This window comes from Kogia breviceps, chromosome 15 (genome assembly GCF_026419965.1).
Source record: "Kogia breviceps isolate mKogBre1 chromosome 15, mKogBre1 haplotype 1, whole genome shotgun sequence".
In the NCBI taxonomy this organism is placed as follows: domain Eukaryota; kingdom Metazoa; phylum Chordata; class Mammalia; order Artiodactyla; family Physeteridae; genus Kogia; species Kogia breviceps.
In genome coordinates, this window is record NC_081324.1 from 23,196,562 (window position 1) to 23,216,571 (window position 20,010).

Below are 20,010 nucleotides of genomic sequence, written 5' to 3' on the forward strand. Positions count from 1 at the left end.
AACCTTACTTTTTCCCTCCCCACAGAACCCAGTTTTATTTCCACCAATCTGATTCTGCCTTCTACCTGGAGTTACATGACTTTCCCCATTCTAATGGGGTTTTGATATCATTTTGTATTAATATAGTTGTGTTTGTATCCCTAAGCATCATGTTTTTCTTGTTGAGTTTCTAAAGAAAGTATCATACCATATATAGTACTGTCATTTTTTTTTTTTTTTTGGTTGGCATTACTTCTAAGATTCATTTTCATTGTTTTCTTAGTCTGTCTCACAGTTATTAACTCTGTCCCTGGTGCTGACACGAATATCTTTGTTCAACAGAAATTCTTGATCAAAAATTCTTTGTATCCCCATTCTCGGGTGCAATTCTTTTTCTTCTTTAACCATAGTAGATGGCCTGCATTGTGATGATGGTGTTGAAAATATCATTAGAGACTAGACAGATATAGACAGGCAAGGGACAGCAGATTGATTATCCCATTAGTGAATAGAATATATTCTACTGACACACCTAAATTTTCAGATGATTTGTTACTGGAGGAAGAAACGATGGAGGCACTTAATGATGTGTTCGGAGACAGGGCATCCTTCCTACTGCGCCCGAGCCAGGCTTTCCCTCCCTCCTATTTTGCACCTCCACTGTGTGGCGGGTTTTTAGTGGGTTTTGTTCCCACCTCTTCACCTCTCTCAGGGAGTGTCCAATCCAGGGAAAGAGAGTCGCACCTGCCTGAGGCTTGAGGCCCCTGCTGTCAGCCCCCTTCCCATGGGCGAGCGGGGGAAACTGAACTCAGGGCAGGAACCACCAAGTTTGGTTTGCGGGCAGTAAGTTGCACATCTCTAGGGGGCACCAGACCCTGGCCTCAGCCTATATAGACCACCATACATGACAGCCCTTACCAGGACTCTTCTCTTGACACAATCGAGGTGCTGGCCTGCCCATCCAAGCCCTGCATCTGAGATTGGCCGTCATGGGACTTACCATCTAGTGGGGAAGACAACGGTAGAAGGACTGCTAAGTAGATCAGTAAAAAGTATTAGTAAATTGTATGCTGAATGCTATGAAAGTAGGGTGGTCAGGGGAGGGCTTCTGAAGAAGTGATGTTTTAGCTGAGGAGGTGATGCTAAGCCAACCAGCACTGAGGACACCTCATTCGTGTCTAATGTCTTAACGGAGGCTAGATTTGTTAGGGGGATTCACTAATGGATGCTTGATTATACATGAATGGGCTGTAATGGTGATACAGAGATGTCACAACGTAAACCAGTGGGAAAATGTATAGGGGTAAGGAAGCCTGTGTTCAAGTTTGCACTTGGTGTCTTACTAGCTGAGAAATCTGGGAAGATTACTCGGCCTTTCCGAACTTCAGTTTTATCCTCTTTAAAATGAGAAGTCTGGCACCAATAGTCTCATGAGTCCTAAGCAAGAGATAACATGGCCAAGAGTTTTGTGCACCATTCGAGCATGATGTGAATAAGTGGTGGTCATTAATTACAATGAAAAGTAGTAAGGCGTGAGCTGCCATCAGAATATGATTGAGTACCAAGCATTAAGAGTTGTGAGGTCAAAGAAGGGAAAATAAGTTTGAACTGGAATAGCTTCAGGCAGCTGTAAAGTAGGAAGGAATAAAGAAACAAGCCCTGTGTGGCTTGAGCGTCGTGAACAAAGAGAAGAGTGGCACGTGATAAAGCTGGAAAGAGAGGTGCTGGTTCACGCAGGGTATTGAACATGATCCCAGAGCTGGGATCTTGGAGGCAGAGGGGTGCCGTTGGACGGCTTAAAGCAGGGGGAGAGGTTTGATCCGATATTTACGACAAAAGGTCATATAAAAAGGTTGCCTTACAGAAGGATGACAGTGAGGGTTAGAAAGCTGCTATTGCAATGCTTGTCAGAGATGGTGATGGCTGGGACTCGGAGGTCCAGAGAGGAGAGCGGTCTGTACTGGGAGGTGAATTCAGTAGGGCATATGCTGTCTGGAGGGAAAGGGAGGAATCCACAGTGACTCCCAGGTTTCTGGCTGAAGTGGGTGAGTGGAGGCTGGTGTCACTAACACAGAGAAGGCCTGGGTCCGGGCACGGGAAGTGACGGTGAGGCTTCGGCCCCAGGAACCCTGGAGGTTCAAGGTTAAAGCAAGTGTCCTCCCTCCGGGGGCTCTCAGTTCAGTGACTGATGTGTGGACACACTGTGGCAGTTAGAACAGGGGGTTCCAGGTGGGAGGATGGTGGTGCCACACCCGTCCACAGGTGGAGGCCCTGGCCTCATTGTCACAGCCGGGGCTTCTCTCAGTCAGAATTGGCTGAAGCAGTGCTTTCCTGATGGTTCTGTGTGCTCATTGCTGATGGGGAGGCCATGGGTGATGCGTTATTCTCTGCAGGAAACCTAAACAAGACAACACTTCAGCGGGGTGTCCCCGCAGTTCCCACAGTGTCTCCCTGGCTGATCAGTGCTCTGCAGTGTGGACCTCAGGTGCCTGGACAGTCACCTTTTCCATTCTCCAAAAATGGGCACGGGGAGAGAGGTTGGCCTTGTTCAGGGAGCTTCAAGTGCTGCAGTGATTTGGTGGGAAACTTTTACTAGAAGAGCAGGTGGCTTAGCAGCAATTACGTCCTGCCTCTCAGATGTCAAACACAGGGATCCAGTGTGAACCAGGGAGAGTCTGTGGTGCACGTGTTGGTTACTGGTGTTTTACCTGGAAGCTGGAGAGTGGCTGGTACCTGACCGGGAATGCTGTGCTCTTGCCTGACGCACAGGCCTTCAAGGGGCTTTTCCTGCTTAGGGTGGTGCTGCCTTCTTGAAGACAGCCTGGGCCTGAGGAACGGCTGGTATTTCACGGCATGAAATGCCATGGCCATTGGTTAATTTTTCTAAATACAGGCAGACCTTGTTTTATTGCCCTTTGCTGTATTGTGCTTCACAGATAATGCCTTCTTTGTTTTTACAAACTGAAGGTTCGTGGCAACCCTGTGTCAAGCAACTCTATCGGCACCAATTTTCCAACAGCATTTACTCACTTCAAGTCTCTGTGTCACATTTTGGTAGTTCTTGCAGTATTTCAAACTTTTCCACAATTACTCTGTTTGTTACACAAAAAAGGTCGCAGATCATTGATCTGCGATCAATGATCTTTGATTTTACCATTGTAATTGTTTTGGGGTGCTACGAACCACACCCATGTAAGAGGGTGAAGTTAATTGATACATGTTTTGTGTGTTCTGCCTGTTCCTCCAACCAGCCCTTCCCCCATCTCTCCCCCTCTCCTCGGGCCTCCCTATTTCCCAAGACACAATATTGAACTTAGGCCAGTTAATAACCCTACAGTGGCTCTAAGTGTTCAAGTGAAAGGAGGAGTCAGTCGCTGCAGCAAAATGCACTGTGGTCTTGTTTTAAGAAACGGTCCCAGCCGTCCCAGCCTTCAGCACCACCACTCTGATCAGTCAGCAGCAGGACACCCCCCCCAAGCAAAAAGATTACAGCTGGCTGAAGGCTCAGATGGTGGTTAGCATTTTTTTTTTGCAATAAAGTATTTTTAAATTAAGGTATGTACATTGATTTTTTTTAGATATAATGCTATTGTGCACTTAATAGACTACAGTATAGTGTAAACATAACTTACATATACTGGGAAACCAAAAAATTCATGTGACGCTTTATTGTGATATTCTCTTTATTGGGATATTTGCCTCATTGTGGTGGTCTGGAAACGAACCTGCAATATCTCCAAGGAATGCCTGTAAAGGGAACCTCACTGGGCTCAGGAGAAAAGGACTGACTGAAAAGCACATGGACCCAAGTTGTCAGCTAAGTCATGTCTGTAAGTGGGCCGAATGGATGGAGCCATACCTTGGTTGTGTTTTTGAAGGACACTGGGTAGAATTCCATGCTCATAAATATCTCCCCCACAGCCAACCCTAAGTAATGGAAGTTTGAAACTGAGAGCTTTTCCCCACCCACACTTCCTGTTACAATTTTGATCACGGAATCATCGAATGTCAGAGACAGATTAAATCACTGGGGGAGTCCATGTCACAACCTTGTACTTTACAGGATGAAAAGACAGAGGCCCAGAGAAAAGAAGTGACCCAAGGTCACACAGCAAGTAAAATGACCACACAGGGCCTGACATCAATATGGGATGAGAGGTGACAATGCCTCACAAGTGGCACAGAGCAAATGACGTGAGACTTTAGAAGGCAGAGAAATAATTGCCTGCTGGGCTGCCTGAGACAGGTCGGACTTCAGTAGAAGGGTGTATGTTGAAGGTGATTTCAGGTAGGGGGAAAACCATAAATGAGTGCTGGGAAAGTGCAGTTTCAGAGACTGACGCGTAGCTCATTTTGTCTGGACTATAATACCCTCGTCTTATACAAAGTGTAGAGATCGTTTCATATAACCTTGCAGCAAATCTGTAAGATGGGGGTATCCTCTGTAATGTGGTTAAGGCTTACAAAGAGCCTGCTGATGGCTGAACCAGGACTCAGACAAGATCCTTAGACCAAAAGCCCGGTGTTCTGTTCTTAGCACCATAACATGCCGATGCTTGTCAAGGGTTTTAGCGTTGGGATGTGCATTGTGGAGGGGTTCAGCTGAGGAGTTTGGACTTGATTCGGTAAGCGATGAGTAGTTAACTTTATTTGAGCGGGGAGAGCATGCTTAAAGCTGTGCTTTAGGCATTTAATCTGGCAGGAATGTTAGGATGAATTAGAGACCTAGGTCCCTAAGTCAAGGTGACCACCTAGAAGATCACGCATGAGCATGGTTGGGGATCAAAGTCATAAGAGACTGGACTGAGATAATCTGAGGGTTAGGAGGTCAACCCCCTTGCCCAAAGTCAGACAGCTAACCAGTGCACGTGAGGTTCAAAATCAAGTTTGTTTTTACTGCCTGTATTCTGGTCTTGTGTTCTCTAGTTGAGCTGGAAGCAAAGCTAATATGGGTAGAACAGACTGAGGATGCTGTTTCACATCATGCCCAAGGCCAACGTGTGGGCCGTTACAAATAGTGTACAGATATGTAATGTGCACCCGGCCATATAGTAGATGAAGAATGGGAGTAGGTAGGATGTGCAGAAGTGCAGTAGAACTAAATAAAAATCATCAATTTAAAAAAATATTTTAAGTTGGTCTCAGTAAGGGAAGTTGTTAAAAGGTCCTTGTTGGTCTAAGAAGAGTTGAATTTCCCTGATTTTAGTCTTATCAGCATCAGTTTGACTATCCACCAAATTAGGTGGGAGTTAGCACTGATGGTCAGTTGCCCAGGCTCCCTGATGCCCGAAAGCCTCGAGTGTAAAGATTTGAAACACTTGGGGATGTTTATAACCCCTGATAATAGTTTGGCCACGCATATGCATTTTCGTCAAAACACCAAAGTTAGCTTCCATGCCCTGCCAGTTTTTTGTTTCCCTGCCTTTGATTCCCTCTCTTTGTGAGGTCCTGACACTTTGTTGTCACGTGAAGTAGCCCTGCCTTTTTGCCTTTCTGGCCACTTACACTTGGAATAGCCTGCTTGGTCCTCAAAGTTTTCTGCCTCTTGTATAAGTCATTCTCTTTCCTGAGCAGTGTGTGACTTTTCAGTCATTTCCCAGTGATGCACAGGGCAATGCCCATCTTGACACAGCAAGTGAAAAGTGACAGGTGTCACTGGTCTGTGCCACCTTTTTTGTGCCAGATGTAGTATGCTATCTGGGTCTCTTCGCAGTTCAGTTCCCTCTGTGTGCTGTGTTGCCGCAGGGAGCCGGGCAGCACTCACGACCCCCAGCCCCCCACCAATCTGATTAATTCTCTCCTGGCATCCACATATTGCTCCCGGGGATCCTTATCATTTGGACAGTATATACCTCCCCATTCGATGTGGTTCTCTGTGGAGGACTAAGTCTTAGACACAGCCTGTGCTCATCCTTTTTAGGTTAAACGTGCAGACTTTGAGCACAACTCCGAACTTTTGGGTATGGCTCCTGCAATTTAGTTCTCCTTGTTGCAGATTCAGGTAGTTTTAAAGGTGGCATCAAACTTGGTTCTCTTTCACAGGTCTAAAGTCCAGCTTGTTAGACTCTTAGTCCCTTGGGATGGTTGTGATTCTGAGCAGTTCTCTAAGGAGTTGATTATGATGGTATTGAGAAGAGGAGGGGTGACACCTATCCTGGTCCCCAGGGTCCAGTGGATGTCATGTAACATTTAAACAACAAATGAGAATGGGAACTGTAAGCATCCACAGGCGTCTTTAGAGGCCACCTTTCAATATGGAGTTTTCACAGAACCAAGGAGAGGAGAGACACACTCTCATGACAGTGGTATCCTAGAACTACAAGGGCTCTCCGAAAGCCACTTCTTATTCCATCCCCCCAATACTAGGTGAGATTCTATGTAACTTTTCAATTTGAAAGATCAATTTTTTCAGCTTCGTCTTCTCAATAGCATCTACTAGCCACCTGTATTCACTGGAGTCCTTCCCCACTTAATGATGGTGTGTGTGAGCTGAGCCTGCTCAGCTCTTCGCTGACCTTGAAGAGCAGCTGAAGGTTAAGGTTTCTTCAGCCCGGCTACCACACCTGACTGTCCCCCGGGGGCCCCCCTTTCAAACCGGTTTTTGTCTGTCTTTCTAGTTCAGCTCTAGTTGACATCAGTGTCATCTCACCACTTTTTCAGCTGCTCAGCTGTTGGCCCAGAAGCAGGGTCAACATTCATTCACCTGTACTGATCAGGTACAATCTACCTGGGCTGATAATTACCGAGGTGGGGCAGGCCGTTCTTTCTGTAGCCAGCCCTGCCCAGGAAGCCACCAGGAGCTGGTGTTAGGAGTACTCGGCTGGTGCCAGGAGACCTGTGTTCTGAACCTGACTTCACACTTCTCGGTTTCTTCACCTGGAAAGGAAGAGGGCTGGTTGATCCTTAGGTTGGCTTCTCCTCCAACATAATATTTTATCTCGGGTGTATTCTCTATGCCAGGCACTGTTAAAGGTACTGCAGATTGAAAGCGAAGTGCCCGTCCTCCTCCTGGCAGTGGATTTGTGGGCTGGAGGTAGAGATGGCTGAGTATAGCTCTTACAAGCAATTTGTTTCCCAAACTCGTGGCCCAGATGTTTGTTCTTACTCCCTGCTTGAACATCCATGTTCCTTGGAGACCAGATAGGCTGCGTTTTCCATTACTTGTCTGTCTCATATCTGTCTCAGAGGGATACATATAGATACATTTTATCTGATGTAGAGTATCTGCTCTCTGCCTCCCATTTATTAGTCTGACTGAACTCCCTCTTACTGCAATCGATAGCTGTTTTATCTGATTTCTGGGAAACTTGAGGCAAGATCAACCTGGTGGTTAGTAGCATGCCCTTTGTGATAGATCTACATGAACAAAAATGTTCAGAACTGTGTCTGCTGGCAGGCTAGGCTCAAATACAAGAGGAGAAGAAAAGAACCTTGCTCTTGAGGAAAGTGGCACAAGATGGGCATGTAACAGAAAGGCGAGATTATGTAACTGAAAGTGTATATTTATGTAAGTTGTCAGGGGATGTCTGTGTAAGGGAGTGGTCTATGGGGTGCTGCCTCCAGAGAGAACTTGGGAGAGTGACCCAGCGGCTACATCCCCATTCCCTCAGGTCACAAAATAGGATTTGTAAGCCCTTCTCAGAGCTTCTTTCTCCCACTTTCAGATCTTGTGCAAGCAAGCGTATGAAGGAAGGTGGGCTATTTTTACACTGCCCCTCACATTTACTCCTAAACGAGGGAGGGATGCTCCTGATTGGGTTCGGGCCCTTGTCAACAGTGTCATTGGAAGGCGACCATGCCTTTCCACGGCCAGCGACTGACCAAGGCTTTTTCCTTTGCAGAGATGAGAAGAACCAGTCCATCATAGTCAGCGGCGAGTCTGGAGCCGGCAAGACCGTGTCAGCCAAGTACGCCATGCGCTATTTCGCCACGGTTAGCGGCTCGGCCAGTGACACCAACATCGAAGAGAAGGTCCTGGCATCCAGTCCCATCATGGAGGTAAAGCCATCCAAATGTCCTTGGCCTTCTTGGCTGGAGTCCCTTCTGCTGGCACTAAGACTGCTGAGTGTCCAGCCTCGCGTGGCCAATCACAGAGTTCTTGGAAGCCACTCACGTGGTCAGCATTCATGCCTGTCCCCAAGAACCCATTGTCCACTGCTGAGGGAAGAATTTCAAAGGTGCCCCTGAAACCACAGATTTGGGAATATTCTGACCTGGTAGCCTAGGTCCCCAGTATTGGATTCAGTGACCTCTTCGTGTTTTCCTTGTTCCTTGACTCTGCTGAATACTGTTGTGACAGTCCTCCCCCATCTACCGCCATCTCTGCTGTGTTCCTCCCCCCTGCTGCCATCCTGTGTCAGCAAATCAGTGTCCCACCAAAACCATTTGATGCTATGAAGGTCCGCTGAATCAAGAGGGCAGTCTTCATGGCGGTGAGGAGGCCTAGATAAAAGATTCCCCTTTTTCCCAAAAAATATTTGGATGTTTTATCTTTGGGGGGGAGATAGAGTCAAAAGCTATGTGACGACACAGAATCTGTTGAAGATGCTCAGAAAATGTTACCTTTGTTGGCATGGACAGGTCTTGCCTGTCTCTTCACCACCCCGACCTCCCGGCTGGGTGGCCTCAGAGAGGCCAATGCAAGTGCAGGGCCAGAGATATCCCCAAAACCTTGGGTCTTGCTATAGTAAACCATGTTATAGGGTCAGAACTCCATCTCTCTTTTTCTTCCGTTCCTTATAAATGCTTCATTCTCATGGAGTTGAGCTAAATGGCTGCACAGTCCCTGAGCCAGCTTTGATTTCCTGCCTTTGAAGCTGAGGCTCTTCATTATTGTCTGGGCTGCAGTCTGGTAGGAGTAGGCTCTTCTGCCCGCCCCGAACAGCCCCTTTGTTTTAGTAAGAAGAAATTCGGTTGAGGCCAAAACAGCATCAGGTTTCTCTGCACAGCCTTGAGCCCCATCGATTAAGACACAAACCACCAGTGTGGTTGGTCCTTCAGATTATTTTGGATCTGGGGGAACAAGAACCTGCTTGGACCTTCCCAGGTCCCCTCTCTCTCCCACTTCCTTTACCAAGCGCAGGAGTAAATTGAGTGTCAGTTCATAGGAGCTCATTGATTATCTAGGCAAACTCTCCTGCCTACAGAGTTGCATTATCCAGAGAACTTTTACTGTCTGCTGAGTATTCAGACACACTGTGTTCATTAAGAATTAGACAAAAGCAAGTTTTGGTATCTGTTCTTATATGAATTGGGAAATGGTCAATACAGTTGAAGGCATTTTTACCAAACAGATAAAAACAAACAAAAAAACACTTTTATTAGATTACAGTTGTTCTTAAACTTGACTGTGCATCAGAATCGCCTGGAGGCCTTGTTAAAGCAGGTAGCTGGGCAGCTGGGCACAACCCCCAGAGTTTCTGATCTAGAAGGGCCTGAGAATCTGCATTTCTCACAAGTTCCTAGGTGATCCTGATGCTGCGGATCTGGGTCCCACACCTGTTTGAGAACCATTTATTGAATAAATATTTTAAAAAATAGGAAGGAGTCACTGGAAAATATGGAAGAAAAGGGAATAATCCCCCACGGTCCTACAGCCTGCTAATAATTGTTCCATATTTTGGTATATTTCCTTCCAGCTTTTTCACTGAATATTATAGTATATACCTTGTCCCCATATCGTTAAACTTTTTACAAACTTATTGGCTACAAACATACATTAATAGATGGTTTTACCATAATTTAACTTCCTTTTGTCAGACATTTAGTTGGTAGCCTCTTTGCTCATAGGATTTATTCTAAGCCCCAAGGTGGCGGCCATGGCCTGGATTCAGGAGACTATCTTGGACTTGAGTCCACACCCCCCTTGGGCCGTCTTCTGCACTTAAATGGAGGCAGCTAAGACAGCACTCTGCGATTAGCATCACGTTTCATCTTGGGTGGGAGTGAGACCAGGATTTCAGCTTTTCCTTTGCCTCTGAGTTTCAAAATTCAGTCCATCTTTTAGGTAGTAAAATTGCAAAGACACAGAGTGCCTCTTCTTTTGGAGGTGAAGTACGTACTTATTCTGGACAAAACAGGGAAGGGCAGAAACCTGTTTGATCTCTGGTGACTGAATACAGTTCTTGTTAGCCAAGATAGGAATTTAGTGAAGACAGATCACCACGTTATTAAGCAGGTACAAGACACAGGGGGAATGATTTTTTTTAATTTTATTGTTTTGTTGTAATAAAACGTACGTAATATAAAATTTATCCCCTTAACCATTTTAAGTGTGCAGTTGAGTGGTATTAAGTATGTTCACAGTGTTGTGCAACCATCACCACCATCCATTTCCAGACTTTATTTTTAATCATCCAAACAGAAACTCTGTACCCATTCAGCAATAACGTCCTATTCTCCCCTCTACTCAGCCTCTGGTAACCTCTATTCTAATTTCTGTCCCTGTGAATTTGCCTCTTTGGTGTCTCTCATACAAGTGGAATCATATGACATCAGTCCTCTTGTGTCAGGCTGATTTCACTTAGCATAATGTTTCCAAGGTTCATCCATGTTGTAGCATGCATCAGTACTTGTGTTTTTTATTAATGGCTGCTTAATATTTTGTTGCTTGTATATACCACATTTTGTTTATCCATTCCTGCTCTGATAGTTGGGTTGTGTCCACCTTTTGGCCAGTGTGAATAATGCTGCTGTGAACATTGGCGTGCACCTGTTTGGGTCACTGCTTTGGGAATGTTTTTTAAATGACCATGATTTGAAATGATCTGATGTTTTCAGTATCTGTTATAGCTTGAGTAGGCTGGTGGACTGCTGGGGAGGCATGATAGAAATGTGAGAGCAACATGCACACCCCTAGAGAAGGAGGAGTGTGTACATGAACCAGCCTAATCTTGCATGATGTCATGTAAGCAAATGCTACAGTGATTTGAGCTCGAAACATTAAATTTCTAAAGTTGTGCAAATTGGTACTTTGGAAATTATGTGGGTAAGTCCAGAGGGCTCATTCCGTCAAATACAGAGTTTTGTTATCATAGAGACTATCCCTTGAGCTGTTATTGAGTGTTACATTTGAGAGAAATATTGGACATGAACATGGGAAGGAAGAATTATTGCCAGGAAGAACTCTAGGTGGAATTAGAGTGTTGCCAAGCAGAGAAAGAGCAGCTTCTGCTCTGCCAAAACCCAACTTTTCACAAGTTCAGAGTCTTACTTGGGCCCTTGTGTCAGGAAGCCCAGTCAGCTTTGTGGCTCCTCAGAGGGTTACAACCAGTGCAAGTCATGTTTTAATCAGGGCACAGCTGATTACTGATGACTCCAGTCCTGTCCTGGGGAAGGTTGGCACCTCCCAACGAAGCAATCAGTTACAGTCGTGTCATCACCTCATTATTTCTGCAGGCCAGCAGCTGCAGATGCCTCCTAGGGAGTCGTTGAGTTGAGGGCCATCTGAGGAGGCAGAATTCCCAGTGGAATTCTGTGGGCTGCGCTAAGTGGCAGTTGTTTGAATTAAAGGTGACTTGGGGGTGGATTGGGATTGGCTGGGGTGGATTGGGATGATTTATTGTCAGCGCCAGAGCTCTCTGACCCCATTCTGTTTAAGAGCTTGTCAGCATCCTGGGAGTGATTTGTTCACAAGTCTGCACTGATTAAAAAGATATTGCTAGTCAGGAGACTGATAGAGCAGGGACAGAACCCAGGCTCAGTCCAGAGGGGTCACATGGCTTCTTGGGCTGACTGGAGTCGGCAGGCATACAACTCTAGGAGCCCCAGAGACTCCCCTCAACCTGGGAGAAAGAAAGGGGGCTAGGGGGTACAGTGAGCAAAATTGACAGAAACTAAGACCAGTTACTATGTAATTCTCAGGGTTTGACTTTTTTTTTAAGCTGAAGAAGCAAGAAGGCCTACAACTATTAACCTATTCATCTGCCCCCAACATACCTTACCTTCTCCTCTTGTTTTCTCTCATGTTTCAACACACTCTAGCCATTCCTCACTTGTTGGGGCTCTCACATACCCCTGTCTCTTTGCCTACACTATGTTTATAAATAAAATTCCTTTTCCTTCCCCACTGGTAAAATTCTACTCACCCTTTAAGATCCACTTCATCTTACACTTTTTTTTTTTTTTTTTCCTGGTACGCGGGCCTCTCACTACTGTGGCCTCTCCTGTTGCGGAGCACAGGCTCCGGACGCGCAGGCTCAGCGGCCATGGCTCACGGGCCCAGCCGCTCCGCGGCATGTGGGATCTTCCCAGACCGGGGCACGAACCCGTGTCCCCTGCATCGGCAGGTGGATTCTCAACCACTGTGCCACCAGGGAAGCCCCATCTTACACTTCTTAAAGCGTTTCCTGTTCTGCCAGCATTGGCTAATTTCTCCCTTCTCTGTTTCCACACTTGTTGATATGCATCTTGTTATTGTATAATCCCAATCATATTGAAATGATTTGTTCTAGTCCATTTTTACTTTACTACATATTTGTATATGTATAAACCAGAAAAAAGGTAGTTCTTTTATATCACATATAAATGGTATCATATTCTGTTAACCACTTTGCAACTTGCTTTTCACTCATTGGTTTTTTATTTATCCATGCATCATACTCTAGTTTAACATCTTTTTAGCATCCCATTTGTGAATATTCCACATTTTATTTATCTCTTCCTCCTATTGGTAGACATTTAGACCATATTCTTTATTGTTAAATACAGCCTGCATTAAACATTCTTTTACACACCCACTTGTACACTTGTGTGAGTTTCTCTAGGTAATATCTAGAAGTACAGTCGCTGGATTGTTAGGTCCATATATGTTCAGTTTTACTAGATATGCCAAATTCTTCTTAAGAATGGCTGTTGCAGTTTACATCTGGACCAGCAGTGTATGAGAGTTCCTTTTTCCTCACATCCTCATCATTATTTCATAGTATCAAAGTTCTTTAGTTATTGCCACTCTGGACTGTCATTTTTGTCTACATTTCTCTGATTTCCACTGAGGTTGAGTATCTTATGTTTATTGGTCATGTGAGTTTCTTCCATGCATTTCCTGCGTACATCATTTGTTCATTTTCCAAATTTTACCTATTTGTATCATAACTGTGTCTTTTGTTGGATTGTGGACTAAGAGTCAAAGCCTGGGTTTTTATCATCTGTAACAACTGGATTTGTTTTCCTCATGCATCAAAATGTTTTGTAAGTCAATAAGCAACAACAAAAAAAACCTAGCAAGGGTTTAAAAGATAAAGAACATCGTGCAGGTTCTTCACACACGTGTAGAAGTTGGAAGTTCTTCATGCCCAGAGTAGAGTTTATGGGTTTGGTAGTAATAATACAAACAACCCTTTCCCTTTGTGGGTACCATTATATACTTTCAAAGTACTTGTAGATCCATTATATCACTTCTCAAAGCAGCCTAGTGAGGTAAGGAGGGTAGACCTTTTGGCAGTGATCTTTAGACTGTTGGCAAGCTTTCCCTAAGCTACCACAAGGAGTGATCTCAGATATGGTAAAGGTTCTTGTTGCCATTTTAGAAATGACAAAATTTGAATTTTTTGAAATTTTAGAATGAGATTTTTTGTTTGAAACTAGATAATCCTTTAGAATTTTACACAAACTGGCCTTTGCTGATTGCACCCTCCTGATGTTGTTAACATGTTCCTTTGGCCTCTGTATATCCTTTGAAAGTGTAGTAAAATTTAGAGGCTTGATTAGATTTAGGTTTGTTTGTTTGCTTGTTTGTTCTTAAAATCCAAGAACCCGTTATTGGTGGTGGTATGTATTCCCGTCAAGACGCACAGAATATCTAGGTGTCTTTTGGTGATGTCAGCAGCCATTGCTTATGCCTAGATCTATTAATTCATCAGGAGTTACAAAATGGTGACGTTCTCATTCTATTTTTACTCTTGCATTTATCAGCTGGAATAAGTTTAGGAAGAGAAACTTCTTGCCAGCTAGTTACGCTGATAGAGTTTACACAGGGAAGTTAGGATGGATGTTTGATTCCTTATCTACTGGTTGTCAGAGTAATGAGTTGGTTCCCTGCCATCCTCTGAAAGGCTTTTCTCCCCTTTCTTATGAAAGGGTAAAAGTGAGGATTCATGTCTTTGTCTTTATCCTTTGATTTCACCTGGCTGTTTGAGATGTGAGAAGTTACCCACATGGGTAGCAGCTCCTGTCTGGTGGTGAGTAGTTTGGAGAGTTGGAAAAGCACTGTGGAACCAAGTGGAATGAACACAGACTGTGAACTCAGTTATATCTGAATCTATACCTTGGTGTTGGCACTTCCCAGCCATGTGACCCTGGGCACACTGCTTGCCCTTTCTGAGCCTAAGTTTTCCCATAAGTATGAGGAGAGTTGATAATGCCTCTCCCCTGGGATTCTTGTCTGGATTCAGGGAAACTAAAGGGATCCCAGCCCAGGACCTAGCTTGTGATGGAGGCCTGGGAAACCATCACTTTTACCTGCATTTTAGGGAATACAGCCCTCCTTGCCACTTTTCAAACAGAATAGGCTCCCTGAAGTCTGACATTGGCTTGTCACATGGTGCCTTGAAGGTTCAGGGCTCTCTTGGAAGTGGGTGCAGTGAGGCCTCTGCTGAGACGATGAGGTTGGTGGATGCTGAGGGGCATGAGTGATGACATAAACTCCTCGGATTAGTCATCCCTTGATGGTCGTTTCAACTTGGCCAGACTCCAGCCTCGCCCTGACCTTAGGGGCATGTTCCATGCTCCATGGTTCCCTTCAGAGCAACGCAATGTACTGGGGTTACACTTTGCCCACTTTCCTACAGAGGTACACACTGTGTATGTGATGTATAGGTTGCTGTATACACTTTAAACCCTAAAAGAAAAAATATGTATTCATGACCCTAACAGGAGATTTTAGGGACCTAAAGAGGCAAATGACCTTCGAGGACAAGGACTTAAAATTCTTATTTCACAGGAAAGAAAACCAAAACCAAAGTTCATCTATGCTTCCATTCACTCAGTTGTTTTGAATGCCTGCTGTGTTCTGGGCACTGGGGTGAGTGTGGGAGGTCCCATGGGGAAGCACACGTACACACCCCGCTCTCACAGAGACAGGGTGGTGTCTCGTGGAGATGGGGGTTAGGGAGACCAGGGGACGTGCAGAGTGAGGCCTGGGAGAGCACATGGTGAGGGAGCTCCCATCGCTTATGAGGCCAGGGTAGGCCTTCCTGAAGAAGCCACATTTGAGCTGAGACCAGAAAGAAGAGGTGGAGGGAGCATGGGCAGAGAGTGTTCCCAGCAGAGGGAACCGTGTTTGTGAAACTTGGGGGGGTGGGGGAGGAGACAGAGGGACCATAGGTCTTTTGAGAAAGAAGAACAAGTTCAGGATCATAAGAGTCTGGAGACAGAGGGCAAGAGTGATGAGAGGCCAGGCTGGGCTGGGTCCCTCAGGGCCTCCGAAATTGTGATCTTCCTTTAGCGTCTTTGTGCCTCAAATTTCCTAGGCAACTGAAAAGTTACAGTGGATATTTTTCAAGTGTTGTAACCATCTAAAAAGTAAACATGTGAAAGGGGTTTCAATATTAGTATGTTCATTAGCAACCCATCAGCAATGTGATGTTTTAAAGAGGGTGAATAATCGCACAGTGAGACCAGTCATTTAGCCACTCGTCTTTTAAATTATTGTCTCGTGTTTTGAACTGCGTCCCTACTGCTGTGTAAGAAATAGTACCAAGAGGTTGATGGTTTCCTGATATGTCCTAGTGATGGTGTGTATGTTGTGGGGAGGGGGCCATTTGACATTTGATCTCTTTCTGGGAAGTACCATTTAACAGTTGGGAATGATATTTGACATTTGATCAGTGGAGACCTGATCAAAGTCGATTAAGCCTCAGAAGATTCATTTTTCTCACAGAAAGTCTAGAGCTCTTGGGTGCTGGCATTGATTTAGTGGCTCAAGGATGTCAGAGCAGTAGTTTCTGTGATTCTCTAGACCTTTCCCTCGTGGTCCCAAGGTGACTGCTGCAGCTGTAGCCATCACATACACATTCCAGGTAGGAAAAGGAAGAAGAGAGGAAGGTCAATGGGGTGCACCTTCCAGCTGTTTAGTCCCCTTTAGAGAGACCATCAGTCAACTCATCACTCTCATTGGCCATCGTTAGGAGTAAGGGAAGCAGGAAAATGAAGTTGTTTTGTTTTCTTTTAGCTTGACCCATTGTCATCCTAATAGTAGAGAGGTTCTAGAAGGAAGGAAGAGGGAGGGAATAGAGGTGCCGCCATGAGCATACAGTCCTGAAATTTAAGAAAACCTGCCATGTTGTGCACACTTTTTGTTTGTTTGTTCTGCACAGGCCATTGGGAATGCTAAAACCACTCGCAATGACAACAGTAGCCGTTTCGGAAAGTACATTCAGATTGGCTTTGACAAGAGGTTCCGCATCATTGGGGCCAACATGAGGACCTACCTTTTGGAGAAGTCCAGAGTGGTCTTTCAGGTAAGCCCTGTGACTGGACCTTCTTGTATTTTTTCCCATGGATTTTTACTCTCTCCCTATGCCCAAAGAACATCTCATTGTTTGAACCTGGATTTGGATAGACTTGTTCTTTTGGTTTTCTTTTTTTTTCATTAATAAGTATTCATTTATAGGCATCAGACCTTAAAAAATTTTTACTCAGTATTGATATGTTTCAGTGAGCATTGTTTTTATTTATTTATTTTTAAATAAATAAATACCATGCATATACCATGCAAGCACAATATTTATCTATCTATGTATTTATTTATTGGCTGCGCTGGGTCTTTGTCGCGGCACGTGGGCTTGTCTAGTTGTGGCGTGTGGGCTCAGTAGTTGAGGTGTGTGGGCTTAGTTGCCCCGAGGCATGTGGGATCTTAGTTCCCTGACCAGGGAGTGAACCCACGTCCCCTTCATTAGAAGGTGGATTCTTAACCACTAGATCACCAGGGAAGTCCCAGGGCATTGATTTTAGAGTTAGTCAACAAACATATATTGTTTGTTATGTGCCAGCCCTGTGCTAGTCACCAGAGATACAGTGAAGAATAAGACTGTTGTGTTCTTTGTGGACTTTGGAGTCTTGTGATCAGGGGAATGTCATATAGGGTCTGTGCATTTCAGCTTTCACCAGCAACCTTATTTGGTAAGTTATATTAAAAAAAAAAAAACAACCTACTTGACCACTTACTTCATTTCCTTCAAATAAATGGAGTTCCCGCTTCTCATGTGACTCAGTTCTTCTTTGCTCGCCTTTTGTTCCCTCCTTCCCAACTACTCTTTGGCCTCTTGGTGACCCTCTTCCTCCTCCACCCTGGCCTTTGGTGGTGGTCGTTGCAGTTCACGACCCCGAGAGTGGTTCTCTCCACCTCCCAGGTTTGGTTGGACTATCCCACATCCTTCATTTCACTGAATCTGAGCAAGCAGCCTGCCGTGGTGGCCGCGGCTCTGGCCAGATTCCCTGTGGGCTTTCCTCTTCCTTGCTGCCCTTGCTTAGGCCTCCTGAAGCCCCCGTCCCACCCATCACCACCATGACCACTCTGCCACTTTAAGGCAGGTCTGGCCCCATTGTCCCCTGGAAGTCCTGTCTCAGTCGTGGACTTTCCTGACTGCCCCAACCTGACATGACGGGCAAGGGCATAGCTTTTACTTAGTTCCAAGCCTCCCAGAGGAGACAGGGGGCCTGCAGCAGGGAAATGAGGGTCAGCCCACCATGAGCCAGGCAGCAAGGTTATCTGAACAAGTGTTGATCCACCGAGCCGTCACTTGTGGGGTAGCAGTGATGTTCTATAGAGGAGGAAAAAGAAAACCCCTGTGTTCTGCATAAATCAGGAGGTAAAAGTCCTCTGGTTGGCGGAAGGCCCCATAACGGTAAATGAGAAACCTGGAGGTGGGAATTGAAGGTGGCAGAGGCGTGAAGGAAAAGCCTTGACCTCTGTCACCCTGGAATTAGAATGGGTGAGGGGACAATCTTGGGGGTCCCTGCCCCTAACACTGTTTAACTGTCTTCCTCCTCCAGGCAGATGATGAGAGGAATTACCACATCTTTTACCAGCTCTGCGCGGCTGCCAATCTTCCGGAATTTAAAGAGCTTGCACTAAGTAAGTAAACGGACTGCGTGCCCGTCCTGGGGCTGGGCTGCTGCCGCCGGTGGTGCATCTGGGGGCTCTGAAGGAGAAGGTGTGTGTGGCTCAGTGTCCTCTGTCGCGGGTTCTTAGCTCTGCCTCACCTGTGGGCACAGTCCCACCCCTCTGTGAGTTTCATGCCCACAGGAAGTGAGAGGATAAGAGGCTGGGGGTGCAGCAGTGTTTTGCAGAGCACAAGTGAATTTTAAATGCATTATTATTTTGAAAAATATGTTTTCACTCTAGACGCCCTGAGAAATGTGTCTCAACCACGAGGATCTAGAGGTTTAGCTAATGCGCATCACTTAATTGTGGCCGACGTGTTTTAAGTCATATTTAAGGATTGAGACAAAGAAAAGGAAGGGGGTGAGGAGAAAGCAGGGGTAAGATGGGGTTGGCTCAAGGGGCATGTTGATGAATCCCGGGCGACCCCACAGAAGGTGAAAGAGGAGCTTAAAGAGTTTAACTGGACCGCTGAGCCTCAGCTGGGCAGCAGTGCTCCGATTCCTCGCAAGCAGACGGGCAGCTTGCCCACATCCACCCTGCAGCCTGGAAGCCAGAGCGGAGCAGCCAGAGTGGGGTGCCAGGGGCGTGCGTCAGCTTTTTGCTGCCATCAGGTAGGAAGACAGCCTTTCAGTGGGTCCCAGTCATCCTCCGTTTCTGTTATTGTTGTCTGCTAAGGTGCCTGGAGACTGTTGACTTGGGGCTAGTGGAGTTGAGAGCCAGGACAGAGCAAGAAGGGCGAGCAGGCTTTAGTTCTTGACACCATACCGATGTAGCGCCGCTCCTCGGGCCTGGAGCCTTCCCCGTTCTATGTGCACAGCCTTATCTTGGAATATTGACTGAGTCCTGCCACTGAGTCCTCCAAGCCGTCTGCTGGTGGATGCGTGTGGTGAGGGCACGCCTCGGGGCCATGCAGCTTCCCTGTCCCTGGCCTGTCATCTGTATTTCTGGGAGGTGCGGGTAGGTCCAGTACTAGCAGATGGTGTACAGAGCTGGGTGTCTAGACAGAGGTTAAATGGCTTTTGTGCAACTGTGTGTCTAGACAGAGGTTAGCTGGCTGTTGTGCAACTGTAAGAGAAGGAGACTTCTGAGGCTTTACTGTCCCAGAGCCAAATCCTCACCATCTTAAGGACCCATCACCAGATCCACCTCTGACCACTCCAGCCTATGCTCCCTGTAGGTAAAATACATCATCAAGTAGTTCAAACCTTGGTCTGCCCTCCTCACTCTCTGCTTTACTTGCATATGGATTCTGGTAGCACTCAGTGCCTGTGCTATGCAGTTTAGCGCTGGCTCCTCCGTTCATTCATTAAACCCCATGCAGGCAAATTAGGCCCTGGGGATGTAGTGTTGAACCAAATGTTGTGCGTCCTGCCCTTGCTTCACTTACAATTACAATACGGAGTGAGAAGGGTATGCTAAGGCGAAGCGCAGTTGAGGTGGGTCAGAAGCTGCTCAGGGAAAGTCATGTTAAATGGGGTCCCAAAGGAGGAAGCCTTGGATGATACACATTAGACTGGTTTTGTGCTGTACTCTAGCTGTTCCGTGCTTGCAGGTCTGATTCTCCCCAGTGAAGTCGTAAACTCCTCGGACAAGGAGTGAATGTTAGAAGCCTTGTTTGATGGGCACTGCCCTGAGCTGGCAGCTTGGGGCTCTCATGCTCGCTTACAGTCACAAGGGACCAGGAAGGCAGGCCACGTTAAGGGCCACTACCATCCTCCCTCCTCCTTCCACAGGCCCAGCTGGACTCCTCAGGGCCAACCTGCGGGAGTTGAAAACTTTTTTCTTAGGGTCAGTTTTATAGAAAATGAACGAATGCTGGTAAGATCCATCTGGCTGTATTTGGACTATTTTATCCCAAACGTAACTTACAGGTAATAGGAAAGAAATCCTCCTCCCCACCCCCCCACTTAACAGGAGTGCATTGAGGA

The 20,010-nt window shown here is 46.0% G+C and overlaps 1 protein-coding gene across 2 annotated transcripts in view; it reads left to right on the forward strand.

Annotated features, from left to right (window-relative positions):
• Nucleotides 1-20,010, forward strand: part of MYO5B (myosin VB) — a 353,322-nt gene that overhangs the window by 185,932 nt on the left and 147,380 nt on the right. For both annotated transcript variants that reach the window (XM_059039745.2, XM_059039744.2), the window contains exons 5-7: nt 7,821-7,977; nt 16,293-16,436; nt 17,971-18,052. In XM_059039745.2, the coding sequence (XP_058895728.1) occupies nt 7,821-7,977; nt 16,293-16,436; nt 17,971-18,052 (383 nt within the window). The remainder of the gene's footprint in view (nt 1-7,820; nt 7,978-16,292; nt 16,437-17,970; nt 18,053-20,010) is intronic.